General features: G+C 41.6%; 1 protein-coding gene across 14 annotated transcripts in view; it reads right to left on the bottom strand.

Moving 5' to 3' along the window:
• The window catches only part of Ndae1 (Na[+]-driven anion exchanger 1), a 64,642-nt gene that overhangs the window by 19,301 nt on the left and 24,824 nt on the right, over positions 1–20,517 (bottom strand). For 12 of the 14 annotated variants that reach the window (XM_065496607.1, XM_065496603.1, XM_065496601.1 and 9 more), the window contains one exon: positions 1,565–1,665. In XM_065496607.1, the coding sequence (XP_065352679.1) occupies positions 1,565–1,655 (91 nt within the window). In that variant the 5' untranslated portion in view covers positions 1,656–1,665. Of the gene's footprint in view, positions 1–1,564; positions 1,666–6,383; positions 6,500–17,064; positions 17,225–20,517 lie in introns of those variants that run through there. The other 2 variants (XM_065496605.1, XM_065496596.1) reach the window with 2 other exon arrangements.

Here is a 20,517-nt window from a genome sequence, read left to right as displayed (position 1 = left end):
ACTTTCCGCGTTATCTGTATGTGCATGCAAAAAGAAAACAGAGGAGAAGGAAGCCGAAAGCGCAATCAACGATGCTGCTTGAAGCCCGACAAAGCTCTTTGGGGAATCGACGAGAATGTTTAATTAAAAACCAGCCGGCTTCTTTTCGGTCACAGGAAATATATTGCTCCGAGAGAAACAATTTGGGTCGAGCACCACGCAGGAAATTATCGGCGATTTAATGGGAAATCAATGAAAAGTCTCTGGCTGTCACGAAAGGTTTTGGAAGTGGACAGTTTGAAGGTTTCTTTCACTCTCTGCGCGGTTGTACAACCATTTAGCACACTGCTGCCAGAATCGAACTGAATGTGTTGCTTCACTCACGAGAAACAGGTCGTTAACAATCTTTTTCTCGACTATTCGTCAAAAGACTAGATTCAGTTGACAAAACATAACTTGCTCGTTAACACAGGATTTTTCGACTTTCGACTCAAAAAGTGAGATGATTGAATAAGATTTTTTTGCTCAAGCTTTTTTGTAGTTCAGGGAATAAATCTGAAAAGGAGTTTTATTCTATTACCGTAGCCGTGTGGCTGTAATGCAAGCAAAAGAGTGGCCGTCTGGCGAAATAACGTCGTCAGAGTAATTGAATCACGAGCAACAAACTCGGATCCCGTCGGCTCAAAAGCGGCTTTCACGTCTGCAAATAATTTTATTTCCCCTCGCACATAGTGTCTACAGCGGCTTTATCAAAAAGAGTTGTGCGCTGGCTTTTCAATTATTTCGCGTTTGACCAGCTAAAACCTAAATAATAATAACGGCTAGTCTGCCGCTGCTTTTTACTCGCACAGAGGGATTTCGGTTAGCAAATTCCTTTAACACAAAGCGAGAGTTTTAATGAAATTTCATTTTTAATATCGCGATTTTTCTACAGAAAAACAAAGTACGTTTTGAAACGTAGTTTTACTAAGTAAGAGAAATATTTGATAGTTCCGAATCGGTATTTGGCTACGACATTTTTGGCACATGCACGAGGGAAGCATCACGCACGGTTCGTGTCTCGCACTCGGGCGGGCAAGATTGTAGTTCTTTTTGTTTGGTATGTATATGTGTTAGCTTGAGTTAGACTCCACTGACCTCAAAACAACCAGGCGGCACACACACAAAAACCACGAGACAATGAACACGGAGGAAATTGTCGTGGATGCGAAATAAAACTGAACGCATGTAAAAAAGGAACAGAGGCGAGGGTTCTCGACCAAGCGTGCAACTGGATGGACGGCCCGAAACTCTGCGGAGAAGAATGGAATTGCGAAGAAGAGTAACTTTATTTCTGGCGGACTGCCGCTTTGTCTGCAAACATTGCCAGCTGTTTTGAATGCAAAACTTCCATTGCCTAGCATTATCCTCTCGGTAGAAAAGTAAAGATTTAAATTTCCTGTTTGTGGCAAAAAGAAGCCGACGGTTTCGAAAAGAAATTGATTGGTTCCCGCTAACTCCAGAGTGCTCCAGAGAAAGATTTTTAATGCGGGAGAAGTAGGTGGTTCGACAGACTAATCTCTATTTACTCTTGAGAAATACTCACCCTCAAAGTCCTTTTCAGTGTATCCCAAGTGGTGGGTCTGCAAGGCCCCCGGGTCCTTAGGGGCCTCATCATCCCCTGGAGCGGTATCCATAACCCACGGTCTAAAAAATAAAACACAGCGGTGATTAGTCAACGGCAGCTAATGAGACTTGTAAAGAGCAGCAGTAAAAGTTTAACGCTCTTTGCGTTTCGTAATAAATAAAAGAGACGCGAGTTAATTTGCCGAACGAGTCCGCAGTAGTGCATTTGCTTTCAAAAGGAATTTTTTGCACACCAAGAAGCACTAACTAGCGATAAAGGATCCGTTTTATATTGCGCCGCGAGACATATCTGATTTCCGTGGAATGAGACTTTTTTGCTCTTATCGCCATCGTCTGCAACGCATTCAATGCGTGAGCAGAATGGCCGCGAGCATTGTAAGCAAAATACCCCTTTTCAATTTTTTTCGTGTACCCAACACCTGTATTGTTACAGATGCTTTAAGGCGTAATGTGACGCTGGGGAAAATCGATACGTCTGGATCAACTTTCAAATAAATACACGAAGTTTTCATATTTTATCAATTTTTAGACTTATCGATAATGACAGTAGGGAGATTTTATTTTTCACATTCAGTTGAAATGGTTTCTCCTCGCTCTTTATGCAGATCACGAAAGCAATTTATCTCGAGGCGAGATAGGATTGTTGCAGAATTAAAGAAGAAATGTCAACACGGATTTTTTCTCTTCTGTTCAAGCAGAAGAATAGCGAATAATAAAGTGAACGCACACATCTGCCTCCGAGAAAGGCGAATTGCAACATTTCCAATCGCGTTCCAATTTGCTCGTCGTCTTGCAGATGAAATGAAGTAGAAAGTCGGCGGAACTTTTGCTCCTGTTCGCCACACGTTCTCTGCGAATGAAATCACCTTCTCACAACATTCCCGGGCAAGGAATTGCACTCTTTGCTACCTATGCAGGCTGTTTGCCGTTTGCAAAGGGTTTGCGTGCAACACAATGTTGCGAATGTAATTATTCAAATGACGGCTCTGGCCAGAGGCTGTGTGCACTCGGATTTTTCCTCCCTCTATGCGCGCGACCGCTGCCGGTGTCAGCAGCCTCGTTATTATGCATTAGAACGCTACTTCTGCTCTAGAGGATTGCAAACATACTATTGCATTGTGTAAACGGGGGCAAAAGTGAGAAATTAGGCCGACTGTTAACTGTTGGGTGCGGTGACACTTGACTATTATATTTTCGATTTGACGGCATCATTCCCTATACACCACCCTCAAAACAATTTGTGTTTAACATTGGAGCCTCTAAACGGTCATTCATTTCTCTTCTGGAAGCTGACGAAAACAAATATTTGAAGTTTCGAAAATTTCAGACAGCTCTTTAAGATTTTTTGTGCGGTGAAACAACAAATAATCATATCTCTGATCAGAAGATTTCACGTTACTTTTGCATCTAGCAATTTACGTTAAGTATACTCAATCTCTACCAAATCTTTTCCTCCAACGTTGAGAAATATTTTTATCGAAATCAATCTGCGATTTAGGGATTTTCAATTTAACATTTTTCTATTTGAACTTAAAAAAGAACATAAATATTTTTTCATTCATCTATGAAATTTCTGCTTGTAATTTTCAGTTATATTTTTACTATTTTGTTTTAAAATCATGAATAATTTTCAACAATACAAAATGTTGTGATTTTAAAGTTAAACCCTTCGAGCATTGAATGAAAGGTATGGCTTCAACTCAATCAAGATCAGCTAATCTAATTAAAATTGCAGCTACCAAGGCAGCAAATAAATATCGAATTGTTCTCTGTTCGGTCGATCAACAAAGCGTGACAAGAATAATATGCAGCAGGTGCACTTATTTGAATCTCACTGGGCGCCGGTAAAGTGGGTGCTGAGCTCGCCTGAAGCCATGCGGGGTCAAACACAGTTAGCGTTTATGTAAGGGGTCGACTTTTGCCTTCGTCGGTAGCTTTCCATAGAGTTCGATTCTATTTCCCACCCACTGCTCTCTGCCCGCCGGCACCAATTTGGCCGGTGGCCAAATATTTTGGCCGAAAAGACGCCTGGCATAATGATGATTGCCTGCGAACACAAAGAGTCGACTACGCCAAAGTGAGTCCTAAAACAAGTGTGCCTACTTTAATTACTCGCAGCTTCATTTGCGCGGTGCTTGCGAAACGGGACATAATAAAGAAAAGCTGTAAAGCAAAGTGAAGCAGAGGAGCAAGATACAAAAGGGAGAGTGCACGTGCACGGCATTGGCGAGAGATTTCAAGCTCGCTGAATTTATTAAAAAGGGTTGCCGTTTTGGCGAATCACTTTCTGAGATTAGTTTTATATTGAGATTGGCTGTAAAAATAAATTCAGGAAGGAAAATGACTTCGCATTTAAAACAAGTTCAGTCACAGTATTCGAACTTTAGCTGTCGATATTATATTAAAAAAGGGAATTTGAAGTGAATGAAAGGAGGTTTATGATTCGTAGTTCACACTGTACGTTATTCCACTTACAGAGAAGAACCTCCTCTTCAACAGATCTTTTTATTTCATGAGCTGATATTTGGCATTAGAAAAAATAGCACCAAAAATTGTTCAATTTTTAAACAATTCTTAATTAATTAATTAGCAGCAACCTCATCTGAACTCTGCAGTAAAAAGCAAATTTTTATTAACACGCTCATAAAATTTTATCCCAGCACAAAAAGCAAAAAGTAGTAAACACGCATACGCACAAAGAGGGCGTGTTTACCTCCAAAGCACTACCTATATGCAACGTTGTGCAGTCGGGAATTTTATATTATTTGGACCTTTTTATGCCTTAGTTCTGTGCCCGCTGGCGCAAGCGTTTTTATCGCAATATATTCCAGGCGAATAAATTAAGCCGGTCTGTCATACACAATTTCATGGGTACGTGCCGGCGCGAGTGTATGTGTGCGAGTATACACAGGCCAGCGTGTCCCAGCAGAGCATTCATTACGTTACGACGGAGCACATATTGCGCCGCCACCATAAATTGCCGACATGATGCGGCACAATTGCTCCGTTTGAACACGCTCTCCGACATTGGAAATACGGTAACACGTGCTGACTCTCGCAACGTGAATCAACAATTCAACTGTTGCGAAGGATTTTTTGATGGGCTTCGCACAATTAATTAATTAATTTGTTTGCGTCCCGAATTCTATTTCGGGACAAGATACGCGACGCTTCATTCATTCAGCCGTGCTGCTCTCACGGCCTCTTACAATTAAGTGCCCAATTAAAGGAGACGAGTACTTGAAATAGCCAGTCGGCTTCGGTTCACGAGGTTATAATAGCCCAGTTTGGTTGATTCGTTTTAGTTGTTTGACACGGGCGTTTATTTAGTTTTGTTTATGGAGTCAATCAAGAAGGCTAGCTTGATGAAGGGAATTTTTCAATCTAAAATGAACTAATGGATGAAATGGCAGAATTCGTGAAGGTCTTTTTTGGAATCAGTGCGGATGGAACTTTGTGGATTTAGTGATTTGTTGAGCGAATAAATTTTCCGGGAGCAGAGAATTTATACTGCTGATGATATCTTAATTGTTATTGTCAGACAGTTGCAGTCCAGTACAGAGATTTATGGTTTTATAAACTACAAATTAAAGAGACTTCTCCTAAATCAAGAGATAATCTTAACAGAAAATTTCTCATAAGTGTTTCGATCCCTCGGCCTTCATCGGCGGCTTTAATCCCTAAAAAATCAGCACAAACATTCTGCAGAGGATTTAGAATAACTAGAAGTTTAAAACGATTAATTGCACTTATAGTTGTTGAGCCAGACAAAACCAGAATGTCGCGCTACTCAACCTCATGTGTTTAACAAAATTCAACAGCCAAAAGGTCAAAATTTTAGTTTAATTTTAAATTGACTCAAATCCATAACTTTTCTTTCTTCTCTCTTCAAACTGTGAATAATTGAACTCGTGTCAACCAAATTTTTTCAATTAACCTTTTGTTCCACAAATTTTGTTCAATTTAGATAACCCAGTAGTTGACTGGAAGATTATTTGGATACATTAAACAAGCCGACTTCCTAGCGTCTCTACCCTTTAAGACTAATTCAAGAAAAACAGCAGCGTGCGAGAGCCCAGTGAGCCCACTTATTCCACCCTGTTTTCCCCAAACAGCACTAACAACGCGAGGAAATGAAAATTTAACACCTTTCCCCGCGAGTTTGTTATCCGGCAGCACGCAACGTGCACCGCTAAAAGGCGCGCGCGTGTTAGGCGTTACGAGCGCGCATCTCATTGCAAACATGTTTAATTCAGCAGCCTCGCATTCGGCGTTTTTTTTTCTTCATTCTCTATTCTCACACGGCAGTGGCGTGCGTACGAAGCTGAAGCGCTCGGCGCCGCCACAGGCACGGGGCGCTATTTCTGAATTGGTCGGGGTCATCCCCCGTCTTAATTTTAATGGCCGTGGAAGTGTTATGTAGCAGCGAGACGAAAGCGCCAGAAAGAAAAGAAGAAGCGGCGCGGGATGCTCGAGCCACCACCTTCGAGCGAACTCAAACTCAACACATTCCCATGGGGCGCGTTGGCGGCTTTGTTTCGCCCATATCATATTCTGCGTCACCAAAAACATTGTCAAGGCCTGTTTATTTATCCAATTAACGTGGGAAAAATATGCTATCCCCGGTCAAAGTTTGCACAAGGCCGGTTGGGAAATGTTGCGGAGCGAAAATAAACCCCAATTTGCTCTCGGAGCAAATAAAAAAAGAGAGGAAAGCAATTCTGGCGGGCAGAGGACGGAAGTATCTGCCACGAAATTGGCGGAAGCCGCGGGCGCACCTCGGAAGCAGCAGATTGGTCTTCTTGAAGGAGAGCGACCTGAAACACAGCTTGCTCGGCGTCGGCTCGGGGTCGCTGGGTGGGTCGTCATTCTCGTCGTCAAAACGACGCCTCATTTTGGGCATTTGCGATTGAACGTGGCACAGACACGACCGGAACAGAGACTGACAAGCTAAGCAAACTATGTCTGCTAATAGGGGGTGGCCGAGGGAAGGGGTTGCAAAATCCAGTTAGCCGCCGACTACCTCGCCGGCTGGTCGATGCCTTTGGTACGCGACTTCCTGCTCTTTTGACCCCGTTTTTAATCTATAGCCGCGCGAATTAGCAAACAACCTCTTCGCAGCACTGCAATCTTTGTATTTTACTGCGGAGTCGGTGTAATTAAGAACGGCAGAGTGACGAGAACGACGCCCTAGTTCGCACCCCCGGGCAGTTTAATGAGTGCAGCACCAGGTGTGACACGCTTGAACACTTTTTGACATTATTCATTTTGTTTTATCTCTGCTGCAACGCGCTTCATATTATCACCTGATCGTCACGATCTAGTTGTGATTTGTAACCGCAAGCGTTCTACCATTTTTATCTGAACCCTGTTTGCGAGCACTTAAATTTAATCAAGCAGTTAATAGAGTCCGTTTTTGCTTTGCTTCGAAAGATTCTGATTTTGATAATGCTCTTTGAAAATTTTGAGTTCATTCCAAGGTAGCTGGATTCGGCCTCAAAAGCCTTATAGATAAAACTCACAAGTGGAAACAAATCTCGAAAAAAATGTAATTCTAGGAAAATAAATTGCGTTGTTTATCAGTCAAGAGTTATAATTCTAAAAAAATGCATATAGAAGTGTCACTGCATCGTGGTGCATTTCAGTTGAAGGTATTCTTTCGCTACCAAACGTACAAACAAAGCATGATGTGCAATTTCAAAAATAAGGATTTGGTTTATTATATTGTGAAATGCATTAAATTAATCACGGGAACATTTTGGTTGTTAATTTCTGTTCCTACTCTCCATGAAACTTTGCAATCCAATTTAAATACTCAAACACAATTTCCATTATACTTTTTTATTAAATTTTGCATATCGTTAACGCCGCGGAAATTTGGCCCATCTCTTTCTGTTGCAATTTGTTTTTTTGGCCCATCTCTTTCTGTTGCAATTTGTTTTTTTGGCCCATCTCTGTTTTGAGGAATTTTACAAGGGAAACAAAAAACTGATTAAATCTGTAAATGCTGAATTAAACATTATTAAAAATAGATATATGACACAGGAAGGCATTTCTAATCAATCTAGTAGAAGTTTTTCATCGTGTTCTCACTCAAAGCCGTATTTTTCGAGAAAATTGCGGGCAATGACTAGTAAAGCACCTTAAAAAATCATGGCATAAGACTGCGGTGTCCATTATTTTGGCTTCGTTACTTCATTACCTTATTGATTAATCGATTTTATAGTATAAATTAATTATTTATTCACTATCTTAGAAATATATAAAATTTATAGCAAAAATTTGTGAAAGCAGCAAATTTTTGTCCAGGGGTCTATGGGTTTCGACGCAAGTTTTTTTGCGCAATCTTTGCCCTAATTTACCGACAAAACAGTTCAGAAAACTCCAACTTTCTAATTTTTCGGGTTTTGCGGGCGTTCAAAGGTCAAAATTTGGGAATTTTGAGTATTTTGTAACTTTTCTCAGGGTGGTCCTAGAACATAAATTAAAAAACCGTGTAACTCATCTTAACAAGGCAAACAACTTTTATGGTGATCTAAAAGTGTTAGGTCAAAGGTCAAGGTCATAAAAATTGATTTTTTTTATTTTAAACTCAAAATTGAAAATGAACATATTAAAATTTTTTGTTTTTTCATACCCATTTTGTAGAGCATAAAAAATTAAGTTTGAAAAGTTAAAATTTGGAATGGTGTTTTCCCTCATTTTTTTAATAAAAAATGAAAACTTCGAAAACCCTTGTTTTTCAAGGTTGGTAAAAAACGATGATCGACTAAATCTCGACTTCTAATCACCAGATTTTAAAAAACTGCACACTGTTAGACTCTTCTCGACGTCCCCAAATGCACTAAAGAGGTTTGAGACCCACCAACCCCCAACCCCCTTTTAACCCCCTCAATAACTTGACATTTAGCATTTTTTGTCTGTTTCAGCACCTTAGCACGACGTTGACGAATAATTGTCCTCTTGAAACCAATTCAGTTACTTAGTTCACTACGAAACGAGTCAAACGGTACTTAATTTTTGTTAATAGGACCACCACAACCTGAGATTCGGGTGCACAAAGATTTTTATTCAAAACGCGATGCAATAAAATTCTGGATGATCGACGTGATTTCGAATTCTGAGGGGGTTAAAAGGGGGGTTGGTGGGTCTCATACCCCTCTAGTGCACTTTGGTCATCAAGACGAGTCTAACGGTATGCTGTTTTTCAGATGATTAGAAGTCGAGATTTGGTCGATCATCCAGAATTTTATTGCATCGCGTTTTGAATAAAAATCTTTGTGCACCCGGATCTCGGGTTGTGGTGGTCCTATTAACTAAAATTAATTACCTTTTGACTCGTTTCGTAGTGAACTAAGTAACTGAATTGGTTTCAAGAGGACAATTATTCGTCAACGTCGTGCTAAGGTGCTGAAACAGACAAAAAATGCTAAATGCTAAAAGTTATTGAGGGGGTTAAAAGGGGGTTGGGGGTTGGTGGGTCTCAAACCTCTTTAGTGCATTTGGGGACGTCGAGAAGAGTCTAACAGTGTGCAGTTTTTTAAAATCTGGTGATTAGAAGTCGAGATTTAGTCGATCATCGTTTTTTACCAACCTTGAAAAACAAGGGTTTTCGAAGTTTTCATTTTTTATTAAAAAAATGAGGGAAAACACCATTCCAAATTTTAACTTTTCAAACTTAATTTTTTGTGCTCTACAAAATGGGTACGAAAAAACAAAAATTTAAATATGTTCAGCGAAAGTTTCTGAATGTGCGAAGGAACAAGATTTTTAACGATACTTCAATGCATGGGGTGGGAGAGGGATGAGGGAGGGTCACCCTCAAACACCTTTGGCTGTCTAGGGACGATTAAGACGAGTCGAACGGTGTGCAGTTCTTTAAAATCTAATGGATGAAAAAACAAAAACAAAGCAATTATCGACGACCAGGACTGTGTAGGTATGGCGGAACAGCATCGCGCAAGGGGCTGAGCCACCAGAAAAGTGATGCTCTGGAGCGCTCTGGGAATTTTTTCCTACTATCTACCATTTTCAGATGGTAGATAGGTGTGTCTAGAGCTTATGGATACAATAAAAAAATTTCTGTCGCCATGTGAGATGGGCCAAAATTTCTGTTGGAGATTTTGCCCTTGGGCCAAAAAAACAAATTGCAACAGAAAGAGATGGGCCAAAATTCCGCGGCGTGAACGATATCATTGCGGTGAGAAATAAAAGTGTGCTTACAGTTAATTTGCAGCGGTTAGACAGTCAGTAAAATATATATCAATGTTCCACCAGTCCCATATTTGTAAATAATTAAATCACACATTTTCACATATTTTTATTATTAATCATAGTATTTTCCGAACCAAAATAGGTTTCCTCAAAGACAAAGTTACACGAATCGCAATAATTATTGCTTGGGGTCAATTGGGATAGTCCATGCATTCGTGTTTCAACACGCACTTAAACCGCCCGCCGCACCACGCACGGGCCACGTGCTCAACTGCGCGATATCCCAAGAAATTGGGCCAGGCATTCTGCCCGCTGCATCTCTCTGCTGAAAAGCAAGCGCAATTGCATCTGCTCCGTCGCAGCGGCGGCGCCAGCGGCATCAATAGAAAAGTAGTTGTATCTTTCGCCAGGTTAATTTTCGTCCAGCCAGACGGAACGCGTCGGCGGGGCACGCGTTCTTGAAATTCTAAATGCGAGCGGCCCAAGTGCGCCGCTTTTTCTCGCCGTCTCTGTTTTGTTCTAAAAATAGACTGCCTATGCTATTCTGCTCGCTTCTGCAGTCGCTCGCTCCTTCGGCCGTTCTATTAAGAAGTCGCGGCCGTGATTGACGCCGATCGATCTTCCGCGTCGGCTTTTCGGGGCCCTGATTATCGTGCAGTGCATTAAATTTTGCCGGAGCAGCATTTGCAGTGATGCCTGTTATTAATTCATCACCAATCATCTGACGAGTTAGTTTGAGCGTGCAGAAACAAAATGCTCTTCAAATTCGATTGCAGCCAGCGACTTCATCGCTTTTACGCGCTGACGCTAATGCGATACCTTCAACGTACCATCGGCAGAGTGTGCGAGCTCCGTTTGGCCGAGCCTGCTCGTTTGCGTTCTTGCTGATTTTGCATTTTCAGCGAGAAAATGATTTACATGAACGCACAGTAAAATTTACTGTAGGAAATCAGGAATTCCAGATTCAGCTAAATTAGGAAGAAAAAATAACACTCGCGGGAGATAAATAAAAAAATAAAATTTCAAGTGACTCTGCTCTTCGCGGATTGAGGCCAAAGGAGTGCCAATCCAGCACGTGAAGCTTTATCTTTAGAATTTCACTCTTGGCCATCTATCGTTAGTTAATTTGCGCAGAGTAGAGAAATTTGTAATTACCCTATTGTATTTGGTATTCCTCGGATAAATTAACTGAAGGTTTTGAGTATTTTATTACTGTGGATATTTGTCTTCAAACTGATTGAGACGACATGCCATTTTAAATGACTAAATTAACCAATATAGAAATTAATTGTAAGCATGATAACTCTAAATTACGTGTTTTTCGATCAAGTCAAATATATTGCTCACACGCATTTTGTTAGTTCCAAAACAACTCGTAACGATGAAATGCCAAAATTATAATCAGTTTGAGGCAGTTGAAAAGTGATAACATCATGCGCATCTGATTTAATTAAATTTTAACGAGGGATTACGCAACGTGGGCTGTTCGTTTGTTTGTCCACCTTCTGGTATGGTGTGGGACTAAGCAAACAAAGTTTGTTAGGCCCAAAATACACAAGTAACAATATTTCGCTTTTAGCACCGGTCCGCACGCTATTTTGACCAGCACTTCTTTCTTAACTCGCGCGCAAATATTTGCATCGCGACACACCATCACCTGACACACATGCTGATAAAACTGTTCGTCTGCTCGCACTAATTGAAAAAATGCGTGCGCCTAATCGCAGCAAAGCTTCTAATCAATTTTGGCGTTCTCTCTAAGGCGTCAATTAGTCGCGCGGTCGCAAGACGAGCAGTATTAATTTATTCACGGCTAGCGTGCTTGTTAGGCGAACAGTCAGCAGCGTTTGCCACTTTATTTGGTTAATTGGTCTCGACGTGGATGTGCATATTAATCCAACCGCACACGCAATAATCACCATGTGCCCTTAATTTTGATTGACGTCTAAGCGATTACTTACAACGTGAATGGGATAACTTTGCAAATGGCTTCAAGTTTGAGAATTGACGAATATTAATGATTCACACTACAGCTTAAAAATAAGAAAGATGGAAATCGACATCAAACAAAAAGGGTTAATTTTATTAGGTTAATTTTATTAGATTGAGTTAGTTATTAGAGCTTCAAAGAACGTGTTTTCAACTCTCGAAATTAGGGTAGGAAAAGTCTCTCAATTTCAGCCAGCAAGGGAGAAATTTTTATCAATATTTAACAAGCACTCTTTTCAGCAGTTGTAAATTTTTAGCGTTTTTCTGCCTGCATCCAGCTGCGTAGAAATGTGAGTTTGAATTCATCCCCTTCTACGTAGTTTGCCAATAAAAGAGCCAGGAGAGTTCTTTGAATAATTTACACTGCTTTAAATCCAGCACTTTACATTTGTAGAAATGCATTCATATGAATTCTAATTATAGCTTTCGTTTTGATACTTAGAAAGAAAAATATACTGATAATATTCATAAAAAAAATCCACGCTCATCAGTTCCCATTGTGCGACAAAGAGCATTGAACAATATTTAGGACACGTACCAGGTCCTCAGGGGGTATTCATCTCAAGTAAATATGTGGCGTATCATAAAGCAAATAGATTGCGCAAGGTCAGGGGCTTCTTGTTCTCGGTTTGCGTCGCCCGCCTCTCCACCCGCGGCGAGCGAGTCAACACGGGCAGGTACATCACACACGAGAGGCAGCTCTAGCTAGCTGTAGTGGTGCGTCGCGCTCTCCTCGACGGACAATTACCGGGCGCGTGCGAAGAGATTTCAAACGTCGAGTTTCTGCTTATCCTCCGCACACCTATATGGTAAAATGAACTTGGAATGCAGAGCAAGAGACGCAGTGTCGCCAGGCAGACGCCACTTTTAGCACGTTTCGCCCGTAAAAGTGCTCACGCATCATTTAGCACGTCGCGGTGGCCAGAGTTCTCGTTAGCCGACGGCTATAAATCCAGGTCAACGATCACTAAAAATTGCGAATCAATCGACGCACTGCACGCACTGTCGGTCTTTTCCGCAACGGTGGAACAGCATTATTTGTCTAGCCCGTAATGTTGTTTTCTTCACAGCAGAGGAGCATTATGGAATGGAGCAACAGTTAATAACGACGTGACCTTTACTAATATTGGCCCGGTCTGGCTGGATATAATCAATGTTGAACTTATTTATAGACCTCCTATCAAAACACGGCTGGGATTGGCGCAAGCCCGGGAAGTGGCAAAAATTGTTTGTTTGTTTTTTTACAAAGGCAAAAGCGTTACCGCCCTTTTTCAATGACCAAGCTTTTTCAAACATTTTTCAACTAAACCCCAACAGGGTGAATAGGGAAATTAATTTAAAATTTATGGTTGACTTTTGGACAATTTATAAGAATCCCCGGGTTTCATCTGAGTTGAGTTTTATTTTCTGTGACTTGCGTTTCGTGACGCGATAAATTTCCGTCATACGAGACTGAAAATAATTGGGTGATTTGATAGTCAAATTCTTGGCTGGCTCTTTATGCGAAGGTGAAACATGTCAGATGGAATAAATTGCGGTGTGCTGGAGCTGTGTAAGAGCTTGTTGCTCCATTCAATCGGGTGGCAACGCGATAAATCACAGTGCAATTCAGGCCACAATTTTGTCTCCATTCTCTCTGCAGTGAAATACGGTTTATCTCGGCATTTATACATATCGATTTATAGCACTTTCCACCTACATTAGCGGGTACATTCATAAACAAAAGAGACGCTGACTTCCTTTTTTCAACACCACTCAGTGCAACAGTTAAATTCTATCTAAGCGTCGAAACATTCCAGAAAATTAATTTGGTCCGTCATTTACAAAGCTGAAAAGTTTGCTCACCCCAGACACATTAATTCAAGGATAACCCGCGCATTGTTGAAAGTTGCTTGATACTCTGTGGACTTTGCTTCTCCTGAGAATTCATGAGTAAACGTAAACCGGAGCTTTTGCAATGCTAAACACATAATTTGCCTTTCCTGAACTGTTCTTTGAATTGGTAACAAAGGGCATTATTCATAACCATGGCCTGGCATTCTCAGACCTTTGATAGTCACTTAAATGGCTCCAATTCACCTTTAATCTTTGATAATTATTCCATCTCATTGAACCTGATTTGTCCTATCAAATAAACAAAGTCAAATCGCGCAACCATTGCTAAATCTGATGACTGTGCACTGTCAAGGTCTTTATTCAAGAAGACATCACAATCTTTGTTGAAATTCTTTTTGACATGGTAACGCGCGATCTTTACGATGCAAATGCAATGAGTGCTTTCCTCGCAGCGTGTCTATCTACCATTTGTCATGTAAATTGACTAAACTCCACTAAGCATCCCACCTTTCCTGTATTATTCCTTGATGCGCACTTTAGTTTCCCGCCGCAATTGAAATAGCTAACTGCACCACTATATTGCCTACATAGCTTTGCCATCTATTCTAGCACCCTTTACCACATTCTGTAGTTGCTCCATTTGCGTCATTTCGAGAAGGAATGAGAAAAACTATGCAAGTCTGACATCTGCAATGCAATAATTTGTGTAATGTTAATATTTAATAGAGATCTTGAGTCGACAAATTCAGAGAAAATGCAATATTAATTGCAGCGAACTAAAAAGTATTATAAGTTGTTCTTGGGAATAACCTAAACATGACGTGCGTTTTTGCGCAGATTAGATTTTACCCCCAGAAGCTCTATTGAAAGAAACACGAAAGATCGATCAATTCACCATTATCATCAACTTTATTACAAATATTTACGAAGGAGTAGCAAAATAAACTCACTAACGGAAATTTCAAAAGCTAGGCAGCACGCGTGACTCCGGTGTCTTCAGGTTGCCTACTTTGTGTCTACAAAGAAGCAAACAACCGTGCCTCAGTCAGGGAAAGGAAGGGCAGCGGCGCGGTTATAATTGGTGTTCGCACTTCCAGGAATGATCAAAATTTCATCCCATAACAAACACACTGGTATTTTTTGAAATATGAAACCTGGCTAAGGCACGTATCGAGTAAAAGAGTAGCGGGGACAAAAGACAAAGTGCTTTTACGCTGAAGGGCGATAAAAGATACTTGTGCGTTGGCGAACATGAGATTTGTCCTGGTCGATATCAGTGCTGATGAGAGCAGCAAGCCCTGATGAACTGTCGAGGTTCATTTCGCGGCACAGAGCTGTTGATCTAATGCGAACACGAGGCGGGGGTTGTGGAGATAAAAAGCAGACGGCAGAATGATAAAATCCGCCTGGCGATCGATAATCCAGCCTGAAACTGTATCAATGCGTTCGTCCGCGTGCGAGCTTCTGTATTTCCTGCGCCGTCTGCCAATTCGATCGCGGCGAAGCGGCAACAAGCAGCCGAATGGTGAGCACACCCCGTGGATAGGGGCTCTACCTGTTATTTGCCAGCTTCATTTGCATAGCGGCCGCAGGCTGGATTTATCCGGAATTATAATTACACTCTCACCAACTCACGTCGATATGATGGCCGTAATCAACTGCCAGGAAATACATTTCGGCGTGTTTTTGCAGCTGACAGGCCGCCATTCAGGTGAAATTGCGTGCACGAAGTGCACAACGCATTTGCCTGCCGCTCCGACGGTTCAAATCGATAGTTGTTGTGGTTTGGTTCGCCCTCAAGGAGGAGCGTTTAGTTTATGCCCAGCCAAAAACTGTAAAGCAATTTGCCCGCCCTCGAGACACATTTTGCGCGAGATGCGGTGGCTGTTCACGTTTCGCAAATTAATGGACCGCCTTGGAGATAAGGGAGGCGAATTTCCAACTTTGACTCGCGACCCGCAGAGATTTTTCATGCTAGAGCACAGAAGGGCGCAATTAATTTTCATTCGGAGCGTCTTCGGGAGGCGTGAAATTAATTCTAAACGGCCCATTTTTCATTCAATACGCTGCGAAATAGAAACCACGCTTTGGGGAAGGGTCGTTTCACAGATGGAAAGCTGTGCCAAACGGCGGAGAAGGAAAGATCTCGTGAATTATTTCGTCACTCACGTCGGCTGGAGGTTGGAAAACAGTTTGCGATCATCTTCGAGGCAGAATTTGGCTGCAGGCCCGACAAAAATCGTCGCGTCTCGTGCGTTTGTTGGGCACCAAAACAAATAATATCACGCTTGACGAGGAAAGCCAGGAGATACACGTTGAGCCGTTTTTTTCTGTACTTTTGTATGTGTTGGCGACGAATGCAAATCGTGCCGCCACGCTTATTTTTTGTCCGTCGCCTTTTTTTTTGTGGTGCACACTCAGAATAAATTTGTACAACGTTGCTAATTTTACTTCTGCTAGAGTGGAAAGGCCAAAGAAATATGATCACTTTAGAGCGCTGGAGGAATGCTTAACTAAGGGAAAACCAAAATACGGACGAAATTTATGTAGCCTTACGTAAGTAGGCATCATTTTATGTAAGTAGTGAAATGGCAATGAACTCTATTATTTTGAAATCACATTAAAACTATAAAGTGGTTTGGCCATGAAAAATTCAACGCACAACCTGCCTCTGAAAGCTGTTAAAGTCAATTTCTTTCTTTATTTCCCCGTTGCCGTCGAAGGTCATCGCTCCAAGGACACGCACTCCTTGACACGTACCCGCGAATTTGGCAGGAACCGGCCCCGATTCGAGCGGCTTAATTTCGCAAAAGTTAAATCGTAAATCCGGCCAATAAAAGAGACAGGCGGTTAGGAAAATAAAACGCGGTGCTTTGTACTCTTTTATGCTGCTATAGCTTTGACTGAAGGGCGAAAACGCGCTCGCGGGTCGTTTTGTGCGTGAATGTTTAGTCAACCGAAATAGATGCACACACGCGGGGAAAATCAATGCCATGAAAAAGAGAGAGAAAAAGCAACAAAAAGCATCTCTGGTCAGGCTCTGTTTCTATTTCAACAAAATATTACCTTTAAGTACTAAGAGCAAAAACTCTTTTCTCGTCAAAGGCGGACTGGTCATACATTTTTCCTTGGTAACTAGAATTTAAATGTGCTCGAGAGCGACTTTAGGTTCAATAGGGATTTCAAAACTCTGCTCTGAAAAAAATTGAAATAAAAGAAAAATTTCCAACTCGGCAAATATGAAATTCTATAAAAATTTATTCAAAACAGGCAGGACCGCTTAGCAACCCCAAAGCTCGGTCGTCGCGCCTCCCGACTGCAGCTTTCATGCGTCTGGTCTCGAATTTTCGGGGCGCCAGGTGGGTCCGGCCTGCGTGGGTGGTCGGTAAGACTAATTTGAGGGGCACTTTCTCACATTACCTTGGTCAGCGAGTTGCAGTTCAGTGAGCGAGACGCGATTCCTCGTGGGGCATAACTTGAGGACGACTGCCGGAACGAGACTGACGGCGAATTTATCAGGCAGTGTGTTGTGGGTGGAAGGGGTTAGGTGAGCAAACTGCCGACGTGCGGTGCAGAGGCCCACCAGAAGCACTATTGATCAGGAGCCACGGTCGCTGCGGACGGCCCGCGACATCTCTGCTCGCAGAACCGAACCCGCCACCGGCTTCACCAAAATTGGCTTGGCCGTGCGTTTACCGGCGCGGTTATGCGGGTTGTTTCATTGCAGCGTGGGTGTGTTGGTGTGTTTTCTTCTCCTTTTTGGAAATTAAGTGTGGCAAAAACATTTGTTTGCGACGGAGAACTTGAACGGAAACAACAACTGCGCCTTGTTATTTTTTTTCTCAGCAAATGCGTCAGAGTTCTTTCGAAACCTCAGAGGCTTCCTTCCATCAGACTCACGATCGCGGTTTTTATATCAGGATCGGACAATAAACTTAGTATGTCGAGCAAATCACATAGGATAACTCTTCCTTGTAATGAAGAACGATTTCATGCACGTACTTCAAGAAAAATCCACGGAAGAAATACTTTGTTTTATTTTCCACGTAGTTACGCATGAGAGACATGAGAGTAAAAATATGGCTTCAAACATATATGCAACCCGCCGGGATGGCTTGTCGGGCGGTATGCATAAGAGGCTCATTCGAACAAGAGCGGGCACTTTCATTCTCTGCCCGTTGAATTCCACGATTTTCTTTCAAAGCTGATCAGCATGTAAACACTTGTGTCCTTTGTCTTTAACAAAAGCGAGACTCGCTGCTGGATTATTAACTGGAAATGCAACCACGAGTGAAATAGGAAAATCCTTTTGTTTAGACGAGTAGAAAAGTAAGTGATCTCGCCGAGACTCACCTAGTTTGTCGGTAAATATTGAATGGAAATAGGTCAGCTGGCTAGTGTTTCGATCAATAATGCACGCGTTTGTAATACTCTTTCACGTCAAGTAAAAAGGCTTAGGCACCGAGAGGGAAAATTTGGAGTGTGCTGGGAATTGACACGTGTTTCTTATACATAGAGGTGGTTGATTTCTTTTCTTTCCATACAGCTCTGAGATGTATTTGTCTTTGTACCAATCAGTCTTTGTTTTCCACCGAACAAATTAGCTTTCGCGCCTTTTTAGAGCTAACTCGGCTAATCCAAAGTTGAATAAATGTTTCAAATGATTGAACTAATTATGGCTCCAATGAAATTGACTTGAGATGGAAACCAGAGGAGCAGTTCTAACATGGAAGTTAAACAATTTGCAAGTTCCCTATCATCCCTGGGCGCACTTCCAACAAAACAAACGCCGCGCGTGCTGTGGTGCGAATACTGATTGGAATAATAAAAACCCAGACAGTGTGAAGACTATGCGCTCGTTCGAGTGCGAACGCAGACCTATGAGTGTGATAATAGGCAACGGCATTCCTCGTGCGGAGAATCGACAATGGCAGAGTTTACAAACTTGTGTGCGGGCGTGTTTGTTGTTTGCTTGCGAGTTCACGTCGTGTGATTCTGGGCAACAGGGAGAAAATCTCTACGCGAACACCCTGGAAGTGCAGCAGTGCGGCAGTTTGTTTTGAGTCAACGTACTTTTCTAGAAATTGGTTCAAAAGAGCTGTTTGCTATAAAGGCTAATAAGATAATTTTTCCTAGCGGAGTAATGTCATAATGAAATGAATGTAAAAAAGATAGAGAAACTGCAGTAAAGTTGCTTCTTGTTTACGCTATTCAAAGAGTAGCTCCCTCATCACTTCAGGGCTTTAAAAAACTGTATCTATGCCAGTTTCCTTGAAGCTCATGAATACGACCAATAGCTAGAAACAAGTTGAAGAGGCGCCACTTCGATGGTTTGGCCTCGTATTCGCGAGCACAACTCTGAAGTTGCGCGATTCTTGACCAGCGTACCACTTTCCATGTTTTCCACTGACTATTTTGGCGGCGGGTCGTTTGCTCAGCTTTTTGTCCTTCTGTGTGCAGCACCCAGATGACCTTGTGGCATGCGTCGTCGCCCGCAAGGGTCGCAAGTGAATGACTAATGGGCCGAAATCACTTTCATCTGGCTTGTTCGCGACAAAAGCGGCTTAATTTGGATCGGTCCGGCTGGTGAGAGTGTGCGGCGGCTCAAAAAGCGTCTTGCGTACCAGCGAACAGATAATTAGGGTCCGGGTCACTGGATTGTAGGTCAATGGTGGTTTGCAAGGCTCCTAGAGCGTGCAATTTGATAGAGTTTTATGCATCGCGAGGAAAAAATAAACACACAGCACTTCGAAATAAACGCGGAAAGAAGATCGGCTTTTCTGGTGCCTGCTCGCAGAACGGTTGGCTATTGCGCCAAGTGGAAAAGTACCAGAAAAATTATCTCTGGTATTGCTAGGAGAGGTCAATTTCCGGAAACGATGCAGTTGCTTGAGATGGTTATGTATTACTTTGAATTTTATTTTCCTTCGTGTATTTATGTATCGGATTTGTTGCTTATTTTGTAAGTTGCTATGGCTAGGAATTATTTTTTCTAAATGAGTTGATTTTCGTAAGGGTAGAATGTATGAAAACTAAAACAAAATACAACAACAAAATCAAAGAGTGGAAATTTTAACAAAATAACGTGATGAAGATTTACCAACATGCAGTGCATGATTTGCTATTTGCTTCGGATCAGATTTCGCAATAGGTAGACAGTTAAAAAATGTTGTTAATTCAATTTTGGATCGGACACATTCTCTGTAGAATTATACATGAAATAGTATTAATTTATTAAGCTGCGATCATAATGAACAATCAATTTTGTAGTGAAAATTAAATGTCTCTTTAGCATGACACTCACTCAGAAACAATATCTTTTTCAGCCAATCACCGTTTCAATTCACGCACAGCTTGATAGCAGCAATAATTGAAAGATTATGCAATGTCCTACCGACAGTAATCCGAACAAACAAAACACTTATCACTTGAGTGCTCTCATTAATTTAACAAACAAATTCAAGCTTGTTATTCGCGAGATTTGAAAACGCAAAGTGAGGCAAATTTTCCCATTTTGTTATCTTACATGTTCAATTTGATTATTTTTCATTTTGGGATTATGCACTCTTGATCGGTGATTGATGTTTGTGCGCGAGTTAATTTGGTAACGACGCGTGTTAATAACGCCGGCGAAGCATGTACAGATAAGGCCTTCCCGTGTAAGCACTCGAAACAATCTCTCTCTCTATATTGGCTCGAGTCTCACGTTCGCGTTTTCCTTATCAGACAAAATTCGAAGTTTTAAAGAGCCACGGTATAGTGATTAGAAAAGCAGGAGATCAACATTTTAATCCCACAACCGACAATCATGTTAACTGAAAAGCGCAATTGGAAATAATTAATTGATCCATCTCAATTCAAAGTAAATTTTGT

This window comes from Cloeon dipterum, chromosome 1, assembly GCF_949628265.1.
Source record: "Cloeon dipterum chromosome 1, ieCloDipt1.1, whole genome shotgun sequence".
Lineage (NCBI taxonomy): Eukaryota > Metazoa > Arthropoda > Insecta > Ephemeroptera > Baetidae > Cloeon > Cloeon dipterum.
Note: the sequence above shows the minus strand (reverse complement) of the source record. Positions and strands in the feature narration are given on the sequence as shown.